Source organism: Notothenia coriiceps, unplaced genomic scaffold (genome assembly GCF_000735185.1).
Source record: "Notothenia coriiceps isolate Sejong01 unplaced genomic scaffold, NC01 NC01_scaffold00015796, whole genome shotgun sequence".
NCBI classification, from domain to species: domain Eukaryota; kingdom Metazoa; phylum Chordata; class Actinopteri; order Perciformes; family Nototheniidae; genus Notothenia; species Notothenia coriiceps.
In genome coordinates, this window is record NW_011348497.1 from 123,454 (window position 1) to 146,192 (window position 22,739).

Here is a 22,739-nt window from a genome sequence, read left to right on the forward strand (position 1 = left end):
ACAATCATAAAGGTTTGAAAGACACTTACCCGTCCACACAGCAGCTTTAAAAAAAATCTTGAAAATCTTGGAGCTGGGCGTGTCTGAAAGCTTGGGGATTTTTTGCGAGCAACGCGACCAACAACAATCACATGAATCTCCCGCCCCCGACATACAAAGCAATAGCAATGTTAAAACGAAGTAAACTGGATATAAACTCTCCAAACAGGCGAAAAACCTACCAGCCACCTCCCTCCATGCCTGGTTCCTCCGGTTTGTATCCCGGTAAGTTATTAGCGACTGGTCATAAAGAACCGGGTGATTTGCTACCGCAATAACTAATTTCTCCTCCATTTTCAGGAATATAGAAAATGAACTGCGGTCTGGCTCTCCCAGTTTGCACACGGTTTGATGGGCTAGCGCTTGTATTGTCAGATTTGCATAAACGGGATTTGATTGGCTGACGCCTCCGTCGAGGCGGCAAAAGTAGAACATTGCTCTACTTTTGCAGCGAGCACCACGTTGCTCGCAAAAAATCCCCAAGCTTTNNNAATGCAGTTCGGCGAAAAGCGAGGCAAATTGACGTCACCCCATTCAAAGTCAATGGTCAGAGAAGAGTTTGGAAGATTTAACGCTGCTGTGTAGACGGGCCGTTATCCTAACCTAATTGGGTTTACCATCATAAATGTTGAACTCATTTTCATTTGAGTCAAAACATAGTGACAAGAGAATTTATATTTAACCCATAATTCAAAATGGAGCAAAGCCGACAATGTTACTTTCTTACCGTTACCAGCTATAACCATCTTCTCCTCTTCACAGTCCTCGTCATCTCTGCAGTGACCATCCAGCACTTTTGGGCTCTGAGAACAAAAGACACAGTAATACATTTTCAGGAATTATCCCGATCCTTCAGTGTTTATGCAGTAATATTGCCTGGTTTTCCTTTGACCTAGTCTCATTAAGACCCTGCCCCCCAGGAAGCAGGGCTGTCCATGGCCAACATGAGGCCCCACGCAAAGTTATATGATGAGGCCCTCTGTTTCGCGAGCGTCGCAGCGAGCATCGCAGAGGCGAAACCGTGTAGCGCAAGGTCAGGCCCCACGCAGTCTGCTTGATCGGCCTGTAGGGAGGGACGGCCCTGTCAGGAGGCCTTACCTCTTTGAATGCCTCACACACCCACCTGCTTCCCATTGCCTCCTTAACCTCGCAGCTAAATGGTCTTCTGCATTATAAAACGTGCAACAGCATGTATTCCTGATCATTCCTCTCTGACCCTTTGCTTATTTATTGGATTCCCTGCCGAACCTTGTCGGTAACGTTTGCCTTTGTCTGTTTTACATTTTAGTTTTGACCCTTTCTGTTTAAATTTAATAGATTTAGCTTTTTATCTTTTCTGGAGGATATCAAAAACGACATTCTTACTAGTAATAATGTATATTTCTGATATCAAAAATATAATTTTAACTAGAATGCAAATTCTTGATATCACAAATTAAATTGTAACTAGTTGTAATGTGCATTTTTTTTTTTTTTTGTGTTTTGTGCATTCTAACTAGTTAAAATTATATTTTTTATATCAGAAATAAACATTATTACTAGTAAGAATTGCATTTTTTATATCAATAACTCGCATTCTTACTAGTAAGAGATATTTTTTGATATCCTCCAGAAATGAATACAAGCTAAATCGGCTTGCCATATTTATTGCCTGTTCTTTCTCAGTAGGTGTCACAAAAAGGGCTACACATACAATGAAACTACGGAAACCCATTTCGGCCAAGAAAATGTAAATATAGATGAATTAAATAAATAAAAAATACTAAAACATTATGCCTTCTTCATCGACTTGAATATGACTTACTCATTTTTATATAGGAAACCATACTTTTTATTTACCATTTTATACTTTTCACTTTTAATCATTTAAATGAGGTTCCCTCACACCTTTGACATACAATGGTGAGTTAGCGAACACTGTGCCTTTCCTGACAGGTAAGGGCTACCTTACATATCATATTTTGGCTGTTCCTGTTAGAAAATATATTGGGAAACATTGTGAAATTATACATTTTATGAAAAGTCCCAACATTCAAAGATGACGTGACCATACACTGGTGACACAACAAGCTCAGCTTACTTTGAAACAGTAGAAGTGGAGTAAGGGGGTAAGCAGTTTCATCGCAACACCATTAAGATGAAAGTAAAAATGTACCTCGGGTTTGTTTATGGACACCTGACACTTCTCATAACAGATGTGAACCTCTTGTTTAAGTGAGTTTTGACTGCCTGGCAGAGCATAATGAATGATGGTCCCTGCTTGAGTGTGGCAGCCTTTCAGACGGGCACTGCGATTGGTGAGAGCCGAAATGTTTACAAGAGCAGTGTTTTATGGCTGTGTGCCACTTTCTTCCTGGATGTTGCAGTGACACAAGAGACCAAAAAAAACTGAGTTTACATACCAGACACGTTCTGTAAATGTGCAGCCAAAGATAGTGCTGAGGGAGAGGATGAACAGTATAATTGGCACACACACAAGAAGGGTTAAAGGTATTTTGTCATGACTAAGAGCTGTGAAGAAAATGCAGACCAGTGCCTCTGATTCTCTCTCTTCCCATTGTGCGCACTATTGATGAATTGACATTGTGTAACTGTGTTCTTCATCCTGATTTGTGGAGCTTTCGGTAAAGCTAATTTGCTCAAGAAGCCATTAATCGTGAGAGAAAACAAGCGTATTTCTATGGTTCATTGAAACAAAATGATAGGGCAGAGAGAAGATTCAGTTTGTGTAATTTCTTCCCTAAACTCGGTCACTCATGGTCGCCCTCTGTAACTTTGAATCATGGCTGTTTGGAATAGTTTCCAGATTATCAGCACTCAAACAGTGCAAAGTAAATAAACCTTATACTTTAAAATAAACACAGTTAGTGTCAGACAGTTTGAAACTACAGGCTGACCGTGTCTTCTCCACAGTCTAAACAGCACATTATGCTCTGTGGCTAATACTAAAACAACTTCCATTCCTGATGTTGAAATGTCGCAAAATTCAAAGCCATGTATCCCAGTGCAATAAAGACAACTGCAATCACAATAGATACAATACATGAAAACGTGTGTGAAAATGTTGTCTATTATGAACCAAACACATAGAGTATTTGAAGCCCGGTAGGAACAATTTGCTCACCATATCACTAAACATATAGTTTCATTAATAATGGATGAAGGTTCAAGGTTATCATCTTGTTTGTTTTACATTTCAGGTGGCACATTGGAGAACGGACTGTCACACCTTAACAGGGTATAAGGATCGAGGGTCTGATACTCTTGCAGTAACCTTAAATTAATAATTGAAAAGTTATATTTCAGGCAAAAATCAAATAAAGGATCTCAAATTCCTCACACACTCACTACAGTCTAGAGTGAACATTCACCTGGTTATAAACACTAATATTGGCTGATATATATATCTTTACGTTATCTGCAATTTGATATCTTTTACTTTTTTAAATGAGAAAAATAATCTTTGACAAAATGGATGTTAAATCCAGTTCCACATTACATGATACGTTGCTGTTACGACTGGCATTGTTGTCAAATGTGAGGATAACTAAAAATATATGTATTTCTTATTTTTGACAGCTCCTATTGTAATCATTGAAAGTACCTGTGTTCTGTTTCCTTACCTCAGCGCAGTAACCCAGCTTCTGGTTTGGCGTCTCTAAGAAATTGGTGACAACAAACAGCACCGCTTCACCCTGTAGAGAAAATACTTTGAATTTGTCTTTATGTTTACATAACAAATATATGCATTTGGGTCAATTGTAAGCAAACAAATTATAAAAAAATGGTAATTGGCTATTTTTTATGTGAAATTGCTTAAAAATCTCTTATTTACCTTCTTAAATGTGAATATTTCGTGTTCTTTAATCCTCTTCGACACTAAACTCAATGTCTTTATATTGTACACCAAACAAGATCATTGTTGATGTCATCCTTTGCTTTGGCAAACACCTATCAATATATGTCCCCACTTTTTGCCATTGTAGACAAAACAACAAGTTGATAAAGAAATCGACAGACTAATAAAAATTAACGGTCTCCATTAGTGATACATTTTACATTGTTGGCCCATTATGCTTATGGAGCTGCACCTGCATGCTTCATCCATAAATTCAAGCAGACATAACTAAGCATGTATCAAAAATGAAAAACATTCTGTATTAACTTCCCTATGTAGTTAGCATGTGTGTGTCTCTCACCCAGTGTTGATGTGTGATGCTCTGGGTTAAAGGTTATTAGAATATTTAGAATATTTTTCATCAATATATTATAGGTCTCAGATATATACAAAACATGTCTCTGAAGTGTTTGGCTCAACATACCAAACAGATCCCCAATTGTAGCATCCCATAAACCCCTCTGTTTCAGCCCTGTTTCAAAAGTGCTGATTCTCTGTCTGTTAAATGAAAATAAGGAGCCACTCCCCTCGCCCCTCTGAGAGATATTTGGCGCTTTCACACCGGAGTACTTTTCCCAGTATACCTCCGATAGTTCTTGAAATGTTGCGTTCACACCAAAAAAATCCGGAACTAGGACTTAGTTCATGAGAACCTTTTCACCCCCTTTTTAGTCCCTGCTAAAGAGCAGGAACTTTCCTGGGAGAAAAAGGTTCCCATTTCTGATTGGCTGGGCGGATTGCAAAACCGCGCCCCGTAAAACTTGGAAAAGTTTTGTGAAGCCGCCATTGTATTTGCTGGCATTAGCATTATTAGCATTAGCATTAGCCCAGCGCACCAACGGAGAGAGACTANCCTTTCACCCTCTTTGACTGAAAACATGAACCTTTTTCATGTGGGAAAAAGGTTCCCATTTCTGATTGGCTGGGCGGATTGCAAACCAGGCCCCCTAAAACTTGGAAAAGTTTTGTGAAGCCGCCATTGTATTTGCTGGCATTATCATTATTAGCATTAGCATTAGCCCAGCGCACCAACGGAGAGAGACTAACTTATGACAACACAAAAAAAAACATGGGAGCGGTTTAGTGATGAGGAGGTGTCGGCGTTCTGGCAATTTACTCGGAAGGCAGTATACGGCGTGAAGTTGTTTGCGGCCTGCTAGTACACCCAAAGCAGAAGAAGAAGAAGTGACGTCAGCGGCTTCATTTGCCTAATCCTCCCTCAGGGACTTATTCCGGTGTGAACGCGATCTGCTCTTTAGTTCATCAGAACTAAGTACGGCAAAGTACTTGGTGTGAAAGCGCCTAATGGTGCTCTAGGAGGAGATTCAGGTGATAAGGTGGGGGGCTGGGGTTACCTTGGTTGATTATTGGCTAATGTTTACACAAGCCAAAAAATCGTTGTGACATCATAAAGTGGCCAAAATCCGATCAGCTAATTTTCAGACAGGTTTTTATATAAATGGATCAGGACAAAAAGAGAGAGAATCTTTTTTCCTGAAACTTTCAGAATCTCTTTACTCAGAGGGGACACATGTTTCTGTATAAAATGCATGAAAAGGTGGATTTTGCACAATAGGTGACCTTAAAAGCTTCACCTGGGGTGGGATGACGTAGTCCTCCGGCCCCCACACCAGCCGACCAGACTCCGAGGTGTTAGTCACCGAAACTCCTTTCAGTTTAGTAATCACAGAGCTCTGGATGGCAGTGTCTGTTTCCTGGTAGCCTTTCTTGCTTACAAAAACCCAGCTGTGAGTGAGAGCAAAGATGCATAAGCTGAAATGTGTGTTTAAAGCATCCTTTTGACATTTTGATTTTCACATTGTTCATCTTAAACATTACGTTTAACACAGATGTGTCGTTTCTTTTGTGATGAATTTCCATTTGAATTTAGTGGAACATTTATGTGGTATATCTAATCATGGAATATTATTTTAATTTAAGACTATTTCATTTAGCAAACCGTTTCATGCAAAGAGACTTACAATAAGTGCAATAAAGATATATACTCAGAAAAACAGGTATATGCGCTTTGAGTAAGCTCTGCTATAATAACTTTGGGTAACTAGGTTTAGGTTGTACTCTTATGGACTATTTTATGAATGACTGACACCTTTTTATAATAAAGCACTTGTGACTGAAAAAGTTAGTTTTATCTATGCTTACAGCTTTTAAATGTATGGGTTTTGCTACAGGGCGCGGAACAAGCCACAAAAGTACACTGACAATTTTTAAAAAGTAAAAAATACCCTGTTCTGTCACTTGGCCTCACAGCACTGACTGAAGCACATCATCTCTATAAAACACTTTTTTTTTTGGTATATTGGTCTTTTAATTTGTGATTGTTTTTGTATTATTTGACTTTAACTTTAACTATATATTTATTTGTTGTTCCTTTCTTTTCTTGTCACTATATCTGTAAAGCGTCTTTGAGCACCTGTAAAAGTGCTAACAAAATAAATATATTATTATTATTATTTATACTAAATATTTATCCTACAGTTTGATATTAGTCAACATAAACCCCTGTATTAATACTATGATTTATCTTCTCATGGTTAACAAGGCAGTTTTATTCTTATAGTAATTTCTAACTTGTGCAATGAGGTTATAAAACTGTAAAAGTTGAACTGACTTACCCTATAATGTAGCCAATGATAGATAACTGAATAAGTCGGTACAAAACTCCAACCTTTTTATTTTTGGCAATAATGTATTTTTCCGTTTTATAATCGAATAAGGAGAGGAAGCGTCCTTTGAAGAAGCTCCCGGCCATCCTGCTGCTGTAACTCTGCGGAGACTCGGATGTCAGAGGACAAAAATGCAGTGGCACGTTTACACCGAACATCACCAGCGTCAAGTCAGCATCAACAAGCAACTTACCCGGCTGGGACTTTCTAAATAAAACTGGATTTCTTACCAATGAGGTCAAAAAGAGACACCCGGTATTATCTTGAAGACATCATGGTGGTTTGAAGATTCTAATCTGAATTGATGGAAAGGACAACTATAAGATTGTTTTTTAATTAAAACCAAAAGTCTACAAGCATAGGCCTACTGCCATTAGGCTTGACTTTTGAATGGTAGAAGGGGCCGTTTTAGTGGTTTGATTTGAGGGGCCCCATTTAAGGAGCAATGTGAGGTCCTCATCCTTTTTGCTTTCCACAATCATAGTAAGCAAAAACTTTTTGGCACATCTGTTTTCAGTTAGACATATACCCAAATTAGAAGCTATAGTCTCTCTTAATTTAATGCTTGGTATAAGAGTAGATTTCTGGATTTCTTAAAAAGGAATATGCAATCCAGAAACGAGTAAGCTTTATTGCACAAAAATAAGCTTTCTTAGATATTGCCAGCATGTGCAAATGATGCGTCATTGTAAAAAAGAGAGTGACTGCCTTTGATAGGCCGCAAAATTAGCATGCATGGGTGCTAGTTCAAGCGAAATGTGGCTCAAAATTAAATATGAGATCTGTAGATATTTTGCTGGACTATGTTTCAGTGTAAGGAAGTCACCTCTGTTGGTGGTGCTCTTTGTTAAGCAGAGACAATAGAGGTTTCTCAAATACTCTAATTTCCCCTCCTCGACTCCTCGGTCCTCCGGTAGTGACCCGGAAATGGATTTCAGCGCGCCATGCTGACGGACATAATAACAGCAAATTTACATTACTAAAAAGAGTATTGAGAAACCTCTATAGAATATGATAAAGAGGTAAGATGGTTTCTGTTCGTATAGAGGAGATGTTTTCTGAGTGGCAGTCATCTGTGGCCTCCTTCCTTTCCATGGTCACAAAGTTTGTAGGCCAAACACGTGAACAAGAGGTGTAGTAGTTTCCTGTATAAAACCACAACTCATCATGCAGGCACACTGACGAAAGAGAGGAGGCTTTTTGATACTTCAGGTGGTCAAGTCTGATCTAATCAGATAAATAACCTGTAACCTATATATTTTCTTTTGAAATGTGTTGAGTCGTTATCACAAATAGACGGACACACACAGTAATAATACTAATAATCGTAATCATAATTACAATAAAGCTTTATTTGTGTAGCACTTATCATACAGGTGTAGCTCAAAGTGCTTTAACAACACGCCACAAATGATAACAAAGAATAAGAAAAGTCACTTTAGGTCAAACGTCAAAACTTTTTTGCACAGATGCAGCATAAAAACATTATATGACAATTCAAGCATCACAAAAACGTAAAAAAGCTAAGATAATAAAAAAGTACAAAATGAATAAATACAATAAAATCTTTAAAACAATTAAATACATTAAACAAACTAAAATAATAACGACCAATTCAGTGTGAAGCAGTCAAACTCAGCAGTTTTTGCAATTATATTTATTGAACATTAAATGTAGGTATAAATATGCTTCTTCTACTTTCACTGGGTGATCAACCTTTCCATTGGCCTTCACACCAAGCCCAAGCATCTACAATACAGGAAGTGGTCTGGTGGAGACATTTATGTCAGGCTTTTTTTTACTCATATTCATCTATCATTGTGAACAATACTTCTTGATTGGAATATATTGTTAAACATGATCCACTTTGATCTTAAGAAAAGAGAAACATTGTGACAAACATTTAGTCTGTCGTTCATGTGAAACGGAAAGACATCAAAGTGCCTCTGCAGATGAACTGTAATGGTCTTGTGGTTTTGTCCCGTGATGCTTAGAGGGGTTTGCATCGAGCACAACCACAGCGCTGCTCACACTGTGAGAGATTCTGACGATGGATACTGACGGGTGGATGTTCCTTTTAGCGCTTCACTTTATTTGTGTGACTTCAAATGGTGAGTCCTCTTGTGAAATTAAAGAATTAAAATACTGCGTTTTTGACATTATTTAATCAATCAATTTATTCTTTGAAACTTAGTCTCTTGGTTATTTAAATTGCAATACCAAATGTGTTGACTTCAAGATAAGACATGACTACAATGAACTTTGATGTTATTCATATGTTTAAATATATGTCATAATAATTCAATAATGATAAATTACTACATACATATTTTTTCTTCTTCAATGTTAAATGTTTTATTAATATATTTGTCTGATTAATCTTCATTTCCCCCTAGGTAAAATTATAATTATTAAGTTGGTATTTTTTGTCTAAATAAGCTTCTCCTTTTTTTAGTTTCAATGTTATACGTTTCTTTTTTCTATCATTGTCTATAATAAAGCAATTCGTGTTTGCCTATTAGTGCATTTTTCATATGTCGCAGCTTTTTCTGCTTCATGAGCCTTTAAAAATGGTAGTTATCACACGTTTCTCAACCTTGATGGTTAATTTTAACATGTTTACACCTAAGTATTGAATACAGTCATAAGGAGGAAGAGTAACTGCTGTTGGGTATTTATTTATGAGATATGTGGCTTAAACCTTTTCTTGTATTTCTTTCATCCCGCTCAGACGAGCCGTACAATAAGAGCTCTTGTGTGAAGGATCCAGATGTGTGTGAGATACACACACTCAGCACTCAGCTTGGCTCCTCTGTGCTTCTCCCATGCAACTTTGAACAAAGTAACGTCAACAGGGTGTCATGGACCCAAACTCCTGATCTGCACCTGCTGCAGCTCACGTCTGCAGGTCGCATCGTGTTCCTGAACCCCAGGTTTGGTCGTGTGAAGGCCTTTCCAAACCAGGGCCAAGAGGGGAACTTCTCCATCAGCATCAATGAGCTAAACAACTCAGACCTGGGGTGTTATGTCTGTACACGAGGAGATGACTGTCTTCAACTGGAGTTGGTTGCTGAACATGGTAAGGTCATTCCTATTTTAATGAAATAAATAAACGTTGTGGGCCTGAAAGGGCAAGTGTGTGAGCTACAGTTTCCTGTGAAGTACAGCATTGTGAAACCACATGTTGTCGTGCAGGTGCTCAAAGCGTAAACATGATGCTACTGATTTACATCAGTGTGGCTCCTTTCATCCTGCTGAGCGTCGGTGGCTACTGCTGCATGAAGTGTGAGTACTGCCCCAGTCTGACACTTTTAGTCCAAACAGTTCATCGAATAAGAAGTGCTTTGCTTGTTCAATGGGTTTATGGATGGATGATGGTTGATTCAAATAAAAACTTTTTTTATTTCAGTCTGCTGTAAAAACACAGCTTCGTACAATCCTGAAGGTGCAGGTACGGAGGGTAAGCAACCATTTTTACAATTTACCGTTTAAGTTAGAAAGGCCTATTGTAAAATGTTGCCCAGTGCACGGTTGCAGTCAAAAATAAAGGCAGATTAAAATAAAAATACATGAATATAATACAGCCAGGCAAGGCATCTTAAATTAAAATACATGTGTTATGAAAACTTGCATCTGTTATTTAAGACAAAATGTCCACAGCAGAGCACCCTGGCAAAAGACAGGGTTAAATAGCATTGTAGAAAAAGAAACAGTTACCGCCCGTCCTTCAAAAGATTAGTTAGTTTGGGGAAAACATTTTATTGTTTCAGGTCAAGAAGATTGATACCACGTCATGAAATGTTGTTGAGGGGTTCTAAGAAAGTCAAAAAATCCCCCGTCTAGTGAGAGAAAAATCCCTCAAACGTGTTTGCGGGAGCATAATCTCATAGGTTGAGCAAAGATTATCGTCTCATATACATGGAGATTTTAGATTACTACAAATGGATGAACAGTTATGGGTTCAATGTTTTGGATAGAGGAGACTGGACAGACTTTTCTAGGTTTTTTACCTTTGACCTTATAATGTCCCCCTGCAGGTGTCAGTCCTTCACAAGAGGAAACAGGCAGAGTGCCAGGCGGCCAACAGCAGGGAGGTAATCAAACAAAGTCATTTATGTTAACACATGTGATGCACGATAAGAAAATAAAGAAAGTAATATATATGTGGTTTTTTTCTTGACAAGTAACTGTGTGTGTCATTTCCCTACAGGTGCACACAATCCTAATCTTGTTTATGGTGAGTACACATTGCTCTGTTTCTTCACTTTTTTTCATGGATTTTTAAAAGATAATGTCTTTGTTTCTTATCACACGTAAAAAAAATCATCATTGTATTATATTTTCAAATACCAGAAAATGAGGACCAAGGCCCATTCAACCAGCAGGGGGAACCCAGAGATTATTGCAACACAGTTTCAGGAGCGATGCCACATCCCGACCTGACTCTGCACCCTGACAGCAGCAGGGGGATTTATCCAAACCTCAACCAGTTCCAGAGGGCGGAGAGTCAGAGGACTAAACTGAGATTTCATAGAGGTGCTTAACATCCAGCACAATTACTACTGTTTGTATAACTGGTGACAAGTGATGGAAGAAGTACCCAGATTCTATTATTAAGTCAAAATAATGATACTGCAGTCTGAAAAAACTCCATAAGTACAAGTCACTTTAGGAATCAAAAATACAATTATTTGTTATGCAGAATGGTTCTTCTGAAAAGTTTTATATTAATATAGATCATTAAAGTATTTTTGTTTTGATCTGCAGCAGATACATGTGAATCTGGAGCAAAGTGCATATTTTGTACACTGCTGAGTAGAATGTTAGTTAACATATTTTATTTATGTAAAAATGTACCAGTATCTACAAGTGTCAAACAAATGTAGCGCGGTAAAAAGTATTTGTTTCCCATTTTAGAGGTAGTAGTAGATAAAAGTAGAAAATGTTAATACTCAAGTAAAGTACCTCACATGTTTTCAGAACAGTACTTGAACAAATGTAGTTGATTGATTGACGATTCAACCATATGGTAATGGTTAATTGTATATTGACAAACTAAAGTAACTCAGTCTCCTGTCACCTCTCCAGAACTCTTCAACAGATTACGGCAAGCAAGTGTCAAGCGCCCTTATTACGGTAATATAAGTATGTTTTATTAAATCACATAATTTCAATGTTTTCAGGAACTTCACCTGTTCATTTCCTCACACAGTTAACCAAGATGAAATGAGGCAACAACAAGCCAGTTCAACTCTGGAGGAGAAGCGTCGCAGAGGTATTTAGATTACATTTAATATTGATTTGAGTGTGAGTGTGAGAAATAAAAGTTTAATGCACACAATGTAATCAGTTTGATTGTTTGTTATTGTGTTTGGCTGCAGGTTTGGGGAAGAAGAAAGCCAAAGAAAGTGAGTGCTGATCTGTTTGCATGTTCAGGATGAAGCAATATCTGCTCAACTTCTCTCCAACTTCTCCATTGTTTCCCTGTCAGATGCTGAATTAAAAAACCCGATATACAACAGGAGCGTAGACCAGCTCAACCACCTATAGAGAATTAAAGAGAGTTTAAACATCTGCTGAGATATTAGCAGTATCAACATCCTTTCCAATCACGGTTGTGTTTACTATTTTAACATACTATAACTTGATACATGTCTTGTTTGCTGCATAATAGTACTGTTTTTTTTCTGTACCTCTATAAGACAATGACACCTTGTTGTTGGGTGATGTTTATCAAATAAAATCTTAACATAAAATCCAGTAGTATTCGGTATGTTTGTTTAATGAGACAACCCTGTGTATGCAAAAGTTTTTAAATGCATTTGAAACAGTACTTGTATACCATATCAATTGCTTTTATGCACTCAGGTTGACTTGCAGAAAAGATGTAGCCTATTTTTAATCTAAGCACACCGACACCTTCAGCCAGTTTAGAGGGTTTTTTTCTGCATAAATGTAAACTGAATCAGAATCAGTTTTATTGCAAAATAGGTTGCCACATACAAGGAATTGAAAACACAGTGCGAAGAGAGCAAACATAGAAATATTACAAACAACATACAATAAAAACGATTATGTAATGAAAACATTTGTATAAAAAATAAAAAGGGATGAAGTATGGTGCAGAATTGTGCTAAATAGTCATATCAATTTGCAAAGCTTCCAACTGCAGGAGAATACAGTGAGAAACTACAGAAATTGTTTTTTAAGGTGGTGACAGAGTTTCTGTGAGTTGCTTTGAGAGCCGTGCCAATCAGGCCAAATGAGAAGCAGCTGCTGCACCTGTCACACATTCCAAAGATGTTGCCACACAGCACAAACTTCATTTTAGTCTCATTATCACTGCTAATTTTGAAATGTAAAACTCATGCTGCTACAAAGCCACCCCAAGCAGCAGTTTCTAACACTAACAGTAATCATACATCCATTTGCCACGATGGATTCATGTCTGTTTACCTGTCAAAGATGCAATTTCCTGATCTCCGTTTCAATATTTATGTTCAAGGTGAGTCAGACATTTGCAAAATATGTATTGATCATGATACATAGCTTGTTAAGAATTTACTATGCTTTTGATTTTGTCTAAATGTAAACACAGATGAGCACAGCGGGTATTACCAAGCCATCTCTATAGCAAAACAGTGCCACTACTTCCTTGGAGAGGCTGACACCTTCATTGTCCTAACAGTCGCTCCATATGGATGCTTTGTGAGAAGACAAGTAAGCTTACGATTGTGTGTTTAATTTGAATGCTGATTTGTATTTTTCACACTCTAATCTGACCATTTTGTTCAATAGAAGCATGTCACAAGTCTGACTGTTGTCATCACAGCACTAGACAGAGGAATAGTTGACATTGTCAAGTCAATACCTCTGATCTGTGAAAGGAAAGTCAAAGGTAATCCTAGCTTTAATTTAATCATAATGCCAACATGTTTAAGGAGTTAGATTATTATTAATTCTCACTATGTTTTCTACAGAGGTGAGGAGAAATGATAAACCACTGGCGTCAAAAAATAAATTCTGCAACAAGGATGGGTTCAACATTACCATTTATCAAAGTGCCACAGTCCCACCTCTGAACCTGGATGCTTGCTGGATCCCTTCTGGTCAAAGTGACAACTGTAAACCTAAAATAAAATCCAAGGAAGCTGTCACATTCAGCTTTCCATTCACTGATTGTGGCACTCAGTCCAAGGTTAATTCAATTAAATAACCTCCCATCATCAGAGAAATCAGTGATATTTTACAGAACAAAAAGTATTATATTTGCTGTGTCTTGCAGATATCAGAAGGGATTATGACCTACTGGGTCAACATTGAGGTGAAGCAACATCTGCATGAAGGCCCTATTTTCCGTGATATTCCTTTCCTGTAAGAAATGAAAAATAACCCACTTCTCCTGCTGTATGAGGGGAATGGCTATTCATTTACTTTTTCAATTGTTTCATAGTCATACTGTGCATTGCAGCTTTACACTGGCACAAATCAGTAAGCTGGATGTCGAGGTTAAGGGAGGAAAATCGGTGTACCCGTCCACACTCAGGAATGAGGGAATACTGAGGACGGAAATGAGATTTGCCAAAGGTTAAGTTGGTCGAATTGTTGCTATACATTCCTATTTTTTTTAACTTTTATTGTCCATCTCAAATGTATGTGTCTGTACATTTTTATCCAACACAAAGTCTTCAAACAACAGAAAGTCCCATCAAAAAAGTGATAATTCACGACATGAAAATAAATGAACTGCTTTTACTTTGAATGGACAGTTTCAGATTTGCTAAAGCCTTATTTATTTGTTTTCAATCATCATTATTCTACAGATTCCAACTACAAGTATTTCCATTCCTCTCGAGACCTTCCTATAGTGACTGAGCTTGGCAAGCCTGTGTATGTGGACGTTTTTGTTCTCAAACAGGAAGACAAGGACTTGGTGCTCTTGCTTGAAGACTGCTGGGCGACACCAACTAAAAACCCATATGACCCACAAAGATGGAACCTGCTGGTTAAAGGGTGACTTCACATTAAGACATATAGTTTAATATCCAAGAAGGCTCCGTATGTTAACATATTTGCCTGTACTGATCAACTGAATTCCCGTATCCAATCCAGATGTCCTTTCAGTGGTGATAGCCACCAAACTGGTGTGTTGCCAGTTGTTCCAAAGGTGCTCAAATATCCCTCTCTTCATAAATGGTTTGTGGTCAAGATGTTCTCATTTGTGAAGCCACCAGCATTTGAAAACCTGGTATGTAAGACAAATCAAAAAATCAAAATAAACAGATCAACAATAATGTTTTTAGGCTTGGGGATGTTTTTAAAATAGGATGTTTCCTTGCAGGTATATTTCCACTGTGACATAGAGATAAGTAAGGGACCAGATTACTTACAATCCTGCAGTAACAGTAAGTGGATTTGCAGACTTTTGAAACTGTTATGAAGTCTACTGTATGTTGGTTTAGTGAATCACACACTTTGTTACATTGCATCTAACTCTGTAAAATATTTGTTTGTTTTTCCATGTCTTTCAGAAAGCCGTATATTAAGACAAATCACACCAAGACCAGAACAGAGCAATCTTTACAGCGTAGTCTCTGGTGGACCTCTTATTTATCTGTAACCAGAAAGAAAACCCTGCTATTTCAAGCACACTTTCGAAATGTTCAAGCAAAAAATGATTTGTTGTTGAAAAAAAATAAACCTGTTACAAACTATAATGGCTTGATTCATTTTCTAGATTCAACTAATTTGGTGACATTTAAAAAAACAAATCAACCCACCCATAGGACTTTTAATGAATACCTACAACATGTGACATCATATTGAACATTCACAAATACTAAATGACTGGTTCTTAACTTTGTTTTCATACAGAGAAAACTTATTTAAGAAAGTAAATAGAATTGTGAATATATTGTATTACATTCTATGGTAGTGGCTCTCCGGTCATGTGCTCCCACCTCGACCAATAGAAACACAGAATGAGATAGTTTGCGGAAGTTGTTCAGCGAGCGTGTCGTCTTTGAAACGAGACACAGAAATGTGAAAGAAACTTTAATTTTCTAAAGTTTTAAACCTTCAGTGGGCAAATAACTCCAACTATACCGTGTACCGGGTGATAAACATCGGTATTAGCTTCGTCTGTTCAGCTCCTCACACTGTTCTCTGCGGGTGAAGGTACTCAGAGTCGTCAGTTATTATGTCCAAGTCAACGAGATTGGACCCGAAAGAAAATAACCCGAAGAACCTGCCGATCTATCAGCACAAAGCCAAGCTGGTTCAGGCCGTCAAAGACAGCACTTTTCTGGTCATCACCGGTGAGACTGGCAGCGGGAAAACCACACAACTTCCAAAGTACCTTCATCAAGCTGGTAAGCTGTCTTTTAGCTGCTTCCTCTGTGGTCATATGAAGTTTGCTATTGCTAATGCACACACTACATAGATCAGAACTACTATGTAACAATCTTTAAAGTTCTAAAGTTAGATGACAGCATTTACATGTGATTTGTGGTTTAAGGGGAGATACACTACTTCTAAAAAGGGTTTAAATGTTAAATAAAAAAAACATCAACATGCAATGCAAAGTACACATGTATAATTACAATACAAATGCGAAGGAATGTTGTTTTATGTTAGTACCTTACTGCTAAAGCGAAGATGTCTGGCTCAGATTAGGCTATGAGAAAAAAAGACACACATATGTTTGACAAATTGTCCATTAAAGTTATGTATTGAAAAATTACATACATTTTCAAACTTCCCCTGATGATTTTTCAAATGTGTGAGAGGCTTTCACTAATGCTGATTGTAGGATACATCTACAGATTCAAATAAAAAAATTGTTGTAAAATAAAAAAACTAAATGCGTACTTTCTTTACAGTTGTCTGAAAAAAAACATATTTTGGCAGAAAAATAGCCCATACTCTCAAATTGTGTAAAAAGTGTCTGGCATTTATTAACACAGCGGTCCGGGTCTTTTAATCATGCTAGGACACACATGAGACCACTGCACTAAGGTGAACCCCTTCCTCTTACTTGTTTTGCAGGTTTTTGTAAAGATGGCAAAATTGGCATCACCCAGCCCCGCAGAGTGGCTGCCATCACTGTGGCCCAGAGGGTCGCCCATGAGATGCAATGCACTCTGGGTAGAGAGGTTGGCTATCAAGTGCGCTTTGATGACTGCACATCAGAGGTGAGACAGGCAAAAATACCCTGAATAAACTACAATGTAGTTCTTTTAAATATTTGTTGACATGAAACTGTGACTGTGTTTGATCCAGAGCACGAAGCTGAAGTACATGACAGACGGCTGCCTGCTCCGAGAGATCCTGGCTGACCCGATCCTTCCTCAGTACAGCGTGGTCATCTTGGATGAAGTCCACGAGCGCAGCCTCAACACAGTGAGTCCATATGACGTTGATCCAAGATGTTAAACATTAATGTATGACTTTAAGATTATATCATGTGTAAAACTAATCAAAATATCAAACTGTAATTTAAAACATGACTTGACATATAATAATGAATTTAAACATAATAATTTGATATGGTAGATTTGAACATACATACAAAATAACAAAGGTTACACCAATCCTATTTTCATTATTTTATCTGAATTTAATGAATATATTAAGACACTTTACCTTATAAACTCTTAAAGAAGAACAAGATGTTGTTGTTCTTCCTGTTTTTATGTAATTGTATTGAAGTTTGTTTATCCTAATTCCATTTCCTTTAGTTTTCCTTTATTTACTTATCATACCATTATGTTGAGCAATTTAAAACAAATAATGTATTATAAAAAAAACATTGTATTTATCAACTGCTCAAACATGCTAATGTCAACACAACATCTGATGTGTTTTTGAGTGAGTTCCAAAGGGAGGGGGGTTTAAATGTTTAACATTGTTAGCTTACAAAATGTAGTTATTTCTGTCTATGTTTCAATCTGCACTTGTAGTAAGAGTTTGTATTCGTTGCAGGATATTCTCCTGGGTCTGTTGAAGAAAAGGTTTTCTAACCCCGCCAAAGCCCCCAAGGGCCGGGCTTCTCCTTTGAAGGTGGTGGTGATGTCAGCCACCTTAGAAACTGACAAACTCTCCGCCTTTCTCGGCGACTGCCCCGTCTTTGCTATTCCTGGGCGGATGTTCCCTGTCACCAGCACATTTGGTTTTGCTGTAGGACCTAAAGACTTTGAGAGCACTGGTTATATGAAAGAGGTACTGAGTCTCAGCATACATTAGATGTTTTTCATTCATGGTTCAAGGTTGAAACTTTACAACAATACCTCAACAATCAAGATTAAATGTGTTGTTATAGCTCAATTCATTTTTGCTCCTCAGGTGGTAAAAGTGGCCCTTGATGTGCACACCAGTGAAATGGCAGGGGATATTCTTGTATTTTTGACAGGTAATTCATAACTATCAAGCTCTAAGATCGCAGTACAACTCAACCCTGAGGCATTGAGTTATTTAAATTCTCCATGTGTCACATCACAGGACAGTCAGAGATTGAGCGCGCCTGCGACATGTTGTATGAAAAAGCTGAGTCTATAGACTACCGCTACGATGTGCAGGACCAAACCGTGGAGGGCCTTCTTATTTTGCCCCTTTACGGATCCATGCCCACTGGTAAATACATACATCAGATTTATTGTCAAGTCAATTCAATTTCTTTTGTTTCCCAGATGAACTGTATTATTTTTGATCTCATCATAGATCAGCAGAGGCAGATCTTTCAGCCTCCACCTCCTGGAATCAGGAAGTGTGTAGTGGCAACTAACATCGCAGCGACATCTCTCACCATCGATGGCATAAAGTGAGTGTGTTTATTGGCTGAAAACATGGCAGCATTTATCAGATATATAACAATACTTATATTTTGCGCAAAATATATAATCATCCAAATCTTTACCCATAAAGGTACATCATTGACAGCGGGTTTGTGAAGCAGCTCAACCACAACTCACGGGTGGGCATGGATATCTTGGAGGTGGTGCCGATTTCAAAGTGAGTTATGGAATAATTAACATGTCATTTCAAACCTGCTAAAAGCAATTTTCCTGCTGACACCCATGCCATTATGAAAGCTTGCAGACACATTTTTAAAAAGTTTTTGTTGTTGTTGTTATTAGGAGCGAGGCTCAGCAGAGAGCAGGCCGAGCTGGAAGAACATCAGCCGGGAAATGCTTTCGAATCTACAACAAGGAATTCTGGGAGAAGTGCATGCCTGAATACACAGTGCCAGAAATCCAGAGGACGAGTCTGACCGCAGTGATTCTCACCCTCAAGTGCCTGGGTGTTCATGATGTCATCAGGTATGGTTATTCTGTCTTATTTCCTATACTTGTCATTTCTTTATGCTTTTTTTGTTTTACCTTTTCAAATATTCAAAGGTTCTATTGTCCTTGCACGATAGCTACAGTGTAGTTGTTACAAATGAAAAGCCCCAGGCTCTAACAGTGAAACATACCATATACTTAAAGGTGGGGTAGGTAATTCACTTCAGATACACTTTTTGTTATATTCCATGGAATGCTCTTGACATCCTGATAGCAATGAATATATTAAATGCTTTGACAATAAATACATAAAAAATGTCATCTTTGGAAGCCGTAGTACTGTAAAAAGCACGACCAATCATCTGAGCCGGCCCGGCTAAAATAACTGGATGGCCTACCTGCCTGTCAGCCTTCCATCTGTGCACAAACTTATCTCGTGCCCTCATTGGTCATGTGCGCGTTCGTGTGTGTTGGAGGAGGGGCTCTGTAAGGAAGTCTGAAGGAAGGGGCAGATTTTTTTCGGCTGCGTACTTTCAAATTCTTGTGCACTCGAGCTGGTTTCTCCATACTTACCTACCCTAACTTTAAGACCTCAAAAGAAATAGAAATAAAATATTGCAAGTGGCACAATGATGCCAGTAAAATGCAGTAATAAATAAACGATATACATTTACAATAGAATCAGGTGTAACAAATGTCCAATTAAATACTTTACGGGAATAAGCTTAAATTATTTTGTAATGATTTGATTTATTTTAAGGTTTCCTTATCCGGATTGTCCAGAGGAGAGGTTTATTCTGGAGGCATTAAAACAGCTCTACCAATTTGATGCCATCGACAGGTGAGTGGTAAAACCTGTGGACTCTCTAAGCTCCGCAGTACTGGGTTTGAGTAATTCTCTATGAAATGTCATGCGTCCTCCTTATCTGTGTGGCGTGCTGGCTGTAGGAGAGGCAGAGTGACCCGGCTGGGGGAGCTGATGGTGGAGTTCCCCCTGCACCCCGGCCTCACCAGAGCCCTGCTCAAAGCCGCCTCGCTGGGCTGCCAGGACCTGCTGCTGCCTGTGGCCGCCATGCTGTCTGTGGAGAACATTTTCATCAGGCCAGGTCAGTACATTTAGCTTTTAAAGGAAAAAGAATCCTGAATAACAATATAGATTTATCCTGGGGGTAATGGGGTTTGAGATAGTCTCTCTTTAGAATTAAATAAATAAAATAATAGAATACAAATATGTATATAAACCTATATGTAAAGATGTGCAATACAAATATAAATATATTCATATACACATAAGAAGTTAAAGTAAAAATGTCCACTGGAACAAAAATTGAATTGAAAAAATATATTTTTTATAAACATGGGTTAAACTATAACGATTGAATACAAATATTTATATAAAGTAAAAATATGCACTTGGTACTAAAAGATAAAACCTGTAGACTACAATATATAGAGCGGGGTATTAGTAACAATAATATTAAAGGTGAATTGCACAGTGTTTGGCTACTGATGGTGAAGCCCCAGTGCAAAAAGAAGTGTTCTATTGAAAAACCACAAGCGGGAAAATACAAAGAGCTAACGAAATATAAAATAAATAATTGTAATCCATAATATTTAGGTGATATTATAGGAAGTGTCTAGTATCATATATTTTAAATATATATAATGTGTCAGGAGGTGTGGTGTGACGACTCTCTTCCTGCCTGCAGGCAACCCGGAGAAGCAGAAGGAGGCAGATCAACAGCACAAAGCACTGGCTGCCAAGAGCGGCAGTATGAACGACTTCGCCACTCTCCTCATTGTGTTTCAGTCGTGTCAATCCAGGTAGATAACTCATTAATGCCACAATATACATTATTTATACGTCAGAAATGTCAGTGTTCGTTTCCTACTTGCATTGTATTCAGGACGTTATACTGCATTGATGATATATTTTCACATCTGTTGTAAGTGTGAGCCTTCTCTTGCTTCTTGCAGTGACAGACCGTCAGCGTGGTGTAAAGATCATTGGGTCCACTGGAGGGCGCTGAAGTCAGCCTTCAGTGTGGAGACTCAGTTGAGAGATATTCTCCTCCGGCTCCAAAAGGTTTACACAACTCATTTTCTTACAGTATCATTAACTGAATGGTGCCCATGCTTTATAGATCCTTCATATTGCTATAATGTACAAATGTGCAATCCTGCCTATTTTATTCTTAGCTGTGATATATCATGCTTGCTCCCCACATCAGTGTTGCATCATTATTTGTATGGAGCTCTTTGAAGATAGCTGTGATGGTCCGATATTTAACTCTGTAGTTTATGAATGGTTTAGTGTGTTTGCCATCACACGTTCATTTAAGTGTGACTTTTGTTCTCTTTCAGAAGAGAGATTTCCCTGAAGAAACATTTGAGGGCAACAAGAGTGAACTCTTCAGACGATGCCTGTGCTCAGGATACTTCACCAACGTCGCCAGAAGGTATCACCAATGTTTATTTAACATTATCTATATTTAACTCTACTTTGGGATTCCTTTATTATCTCTTACTAATGTAACATTAGCTGTGTTTGAAAACATCTTCAGTTAAATGTTTCTTTCCCCAACATAGGTCTATTGGAAAGGTGTTCTGCACAATGGACGGTCACGGATCCATGGTTCACATTCATCCAGCCTCATCGGTAACTACTTCTAAGAATATCTTTATAAATAAAACACAGTTTCATTGAGGATACTTTTGGAACCACCACCTTCATGCCTTTTCTCTGAATTCCTACTTTGATCATTATCCCTCTTTGCCCCCAGCTGTTTGACCAGGAGGGTGAGCTGAACTGGATTATCTTCCACGATGTGCTGGTGACCTCGCGGATGTACGTCAGGACGGCGTGTCCTATTCGATACGAGTGGGTGAAGGACTTATTACCTAAACTCCATGAAGTGGACGTTTATGAGCTGAGCAGTGTGGCGAGAGAAGAAGTGACTGAGGAGGAGATGAAGAAATGGGAGAGCAGGGAAGCAGCCAAAAGAACAGCAGGTTTCCAGAATTCATTTAATATAAGTTTTGAATGTGTGATTTCTACAGCTTAATGGTTCCTGTTTATGGTCCCATTTGATGAAATAATCAAGTTAAAGGTCCACCTATTGTACAGGGTGGATTGAAAGGCCATTTGGTTGTTTTCCAATTCAGTGTCTGAAGAATTAAGTCATATATAACATAATACATGTATTGTTATTTTTTCAGAGGTTTCTACTGAGGACGTAATGAAGAAGCTGGAAAAGCGAAACGACGAAACCGCTGTCGGCGATGCTCGTGCACGCTACCTGCAGAGAAAGCAACAAAGACAACAAAAATAAAGCTCTTTGACAGAAAGTTCTTTCTTTTTAGGCACAAGATTCATATGATGTATCAAGAAGCATTTTTGTAAATGATACCTGTATAATAAACATTTGTTACATTTATAAAATTGCCTTACACTTCTTTAATCTCCCCACTTCACAAACAATGCTTTTTAAGTATGTGTGTGTATATATATACACATATACATATATACATATGTATGACAGGTCTTTCAACAAGGTTCAAATCCAAAGTAACTTTCAGTTTTATTATGAAACAGTGAGTGGATTTACCTTAATACTACCCTTTTAAGTGCTTTTAAATAAAACACCATGTATTGGGGTCCTTAAAACCCCTGATTCAAATATTCTCAAGTCTGCCATTTTAAACTTAATGGATAGAAATACGAATTGAGTAAATGTTTACCATGATACCTCATTTAAAGTATTGCAAGCTATTGCCTCCAAAAATAGCATAATAATAATACGTTTTCAGGTGTCATTAATTACACAAGTAATA

At 38.0% G+C, this 22,739-nt stretch overlaps 4 protein-coding genes across 9 annotated transcripts in view; 3 read left to right on the top strand and 1 right to left on the bottom strand.

The window, feature by feature from the left end:
• Positions 1 to 6,731, bottom strand: part of LOC104949202 (P2X purinoceptor 5-like) — an 11,078-nt gene extending 4,347 nt beyond the window's left edge. Inside the window, exons 1-4 of the mRNA XM_010775511.1 lie at positions 6,574 to 6,731; positions 5,533 to 5,683; positions 3,663 to 3,734; positions 767 to 842 (exon numbers count right to left, since the gene is read on the bottom strand). Coding sequence (XP_010773813.1) covers positions 767 to 842; positions 3,663 to 3,734; positions 5,533 to 5,683; positions 6,574 to 6,710 — 436 coding nt within the window. The 5' untranslated portion in view covers positions 6,711 to 6,731. The remainder of the gene's footprint in view (positions 1 to 766; positions 843 to 3,662; positions 3,735 to 5,532; positions 5,684 to 6,573) is intronic.
• A 63-nt stretch (positions 6,732 to 6,794) lies between these two features.
• Positions 6,795 to 12,383, top strand: LOC104949201 (uncharacterized). Of its 5 annotated transcripts, none has more exons than XM_010775508.1 (12): positions 6,795 to 6,879; positions 8,619 to 8,735; positions 9,356 to 9,703; positions 9,820 to 9,909; positions 10,034 to 10,084; positions 10,662 to 10,718; positions 10,835 to 10,861; positions 10,978 to 11,160; positions 11,713 to 11,760; positions 11,837 to 11,899; positions 12,006 to 12,032; positions 12,116 to 12,367. In XM_010775508.1, exons 2-12 carry the CDS (start codon positions 8,675 to 8,677, stop codon positions 12,172 to 12,174), a joined length of 1,014 nt encoding a protein of 337 aa, XP_010773810.1. In that variant the 5' UTR covers positions 6,795 to 6,879; positions 8,619 to 8,674; the 3' UTR covers positions 12,175 to 12,367. The 5 variants fall into 5 exon arrangements, 4 of the variants coding, with proteins under 4 accessions (XP_010773810.1, XP_010773811.1, XP_010773808.1 ...); XM_010775509.1 differs by lacking the exon at positions 6,795 to 6,879 and adding an exon at positions 7,033 to 7,107; XR_798780.1 differs by lacking the exon at positions 6,795 to 6,879 and having other exon boundaries at positions 7,997 to 8,735; positions 11,975 to 12,032; positions 12,116 to 12,380.
• Positions 12,384 to 12,909: 526 nt separating this feature from the next.
• LOC104949203 (zona pellucida sperm-binding protein 4-like) lies at positions 12,910 to 15,341 on the top strand. 2 transcript variants are annotated; one of them, XM_010775513.1, is made up of 10 exons: positions 12,910 to 13,129; positions 13,223 to 13,344; positions 13,423 to 13,522; positions 13,605 to 13,822; positions 13,910 to 13,998; positions 14,096 to 14,211; positions 14,448 to 14,637; positions 14,737 to 14,872; positions 14,966 to 15,029; positions 15,156 to 15,341. In XM_010775513.1, the coding sequence occupies exons 1-10, from the start codon at positions 12,925 to 12,927 to the stop codon at positions 15,242 to 15,244; spliced, it is 1,329 nt and encodes a 442-aa protein (XP_010773815.1). In that variant the 5' UTR covers positions 12,910 to 12,924; the 3' UTR covers positions 15,245 to 15,341. The 2 variants fall into 2 exon arrangements, with proteins under 2 accessions (XP_010773815.1, XP_010773814.1); XM_010775512.1 differs by having other exon boundaries at positions 12,911 to 13,129; positions 14,078 to 14,211.
• A 291-nt stretch (positions 15,342 to 15,632) lies between these two features.
• dhx40 (DEAH (Asp-Glu-Ala-His) box polypeptide 40) lies at positions 15,633 to 22,339 on the top strand. The gene is made up of 17 exons (XM_010775514.1): positions 15,633 to 15,995; positions 16,672 to 16,817; positions 16,906 to 17,025; positions 17,608 to 17,844; positions 17,968 to 18,034; positions 18,124 to 18,255; positions 18,343 to 18,442; positions 18,547 to 18,633; positions 18,759 to 18,941; positions 19,666 to 19,746; positions 19,854 to 20,011; positions 20,615 to 20,729; positions 20,883 to 20,991; positions 21,270 to 21,364; positions 21,495 to 21,564; positions 21,689 to 21,917; positions 22,125 to 22,339. Exons 1-17 carry the CDS (start codon positions 15,824 to 15,826, stop codon positions 22,235 to 22,237), a joined length of 2,214 nt encoding a protein of 737 aa, XP_010773816.1. The 5' UTR covers positions 15,633 to 15,823; the 3' UTR covers positions 22,238 to 22,339.
• Positions 22,340 to 22,739: the final 400 nt, after the last annotated feature.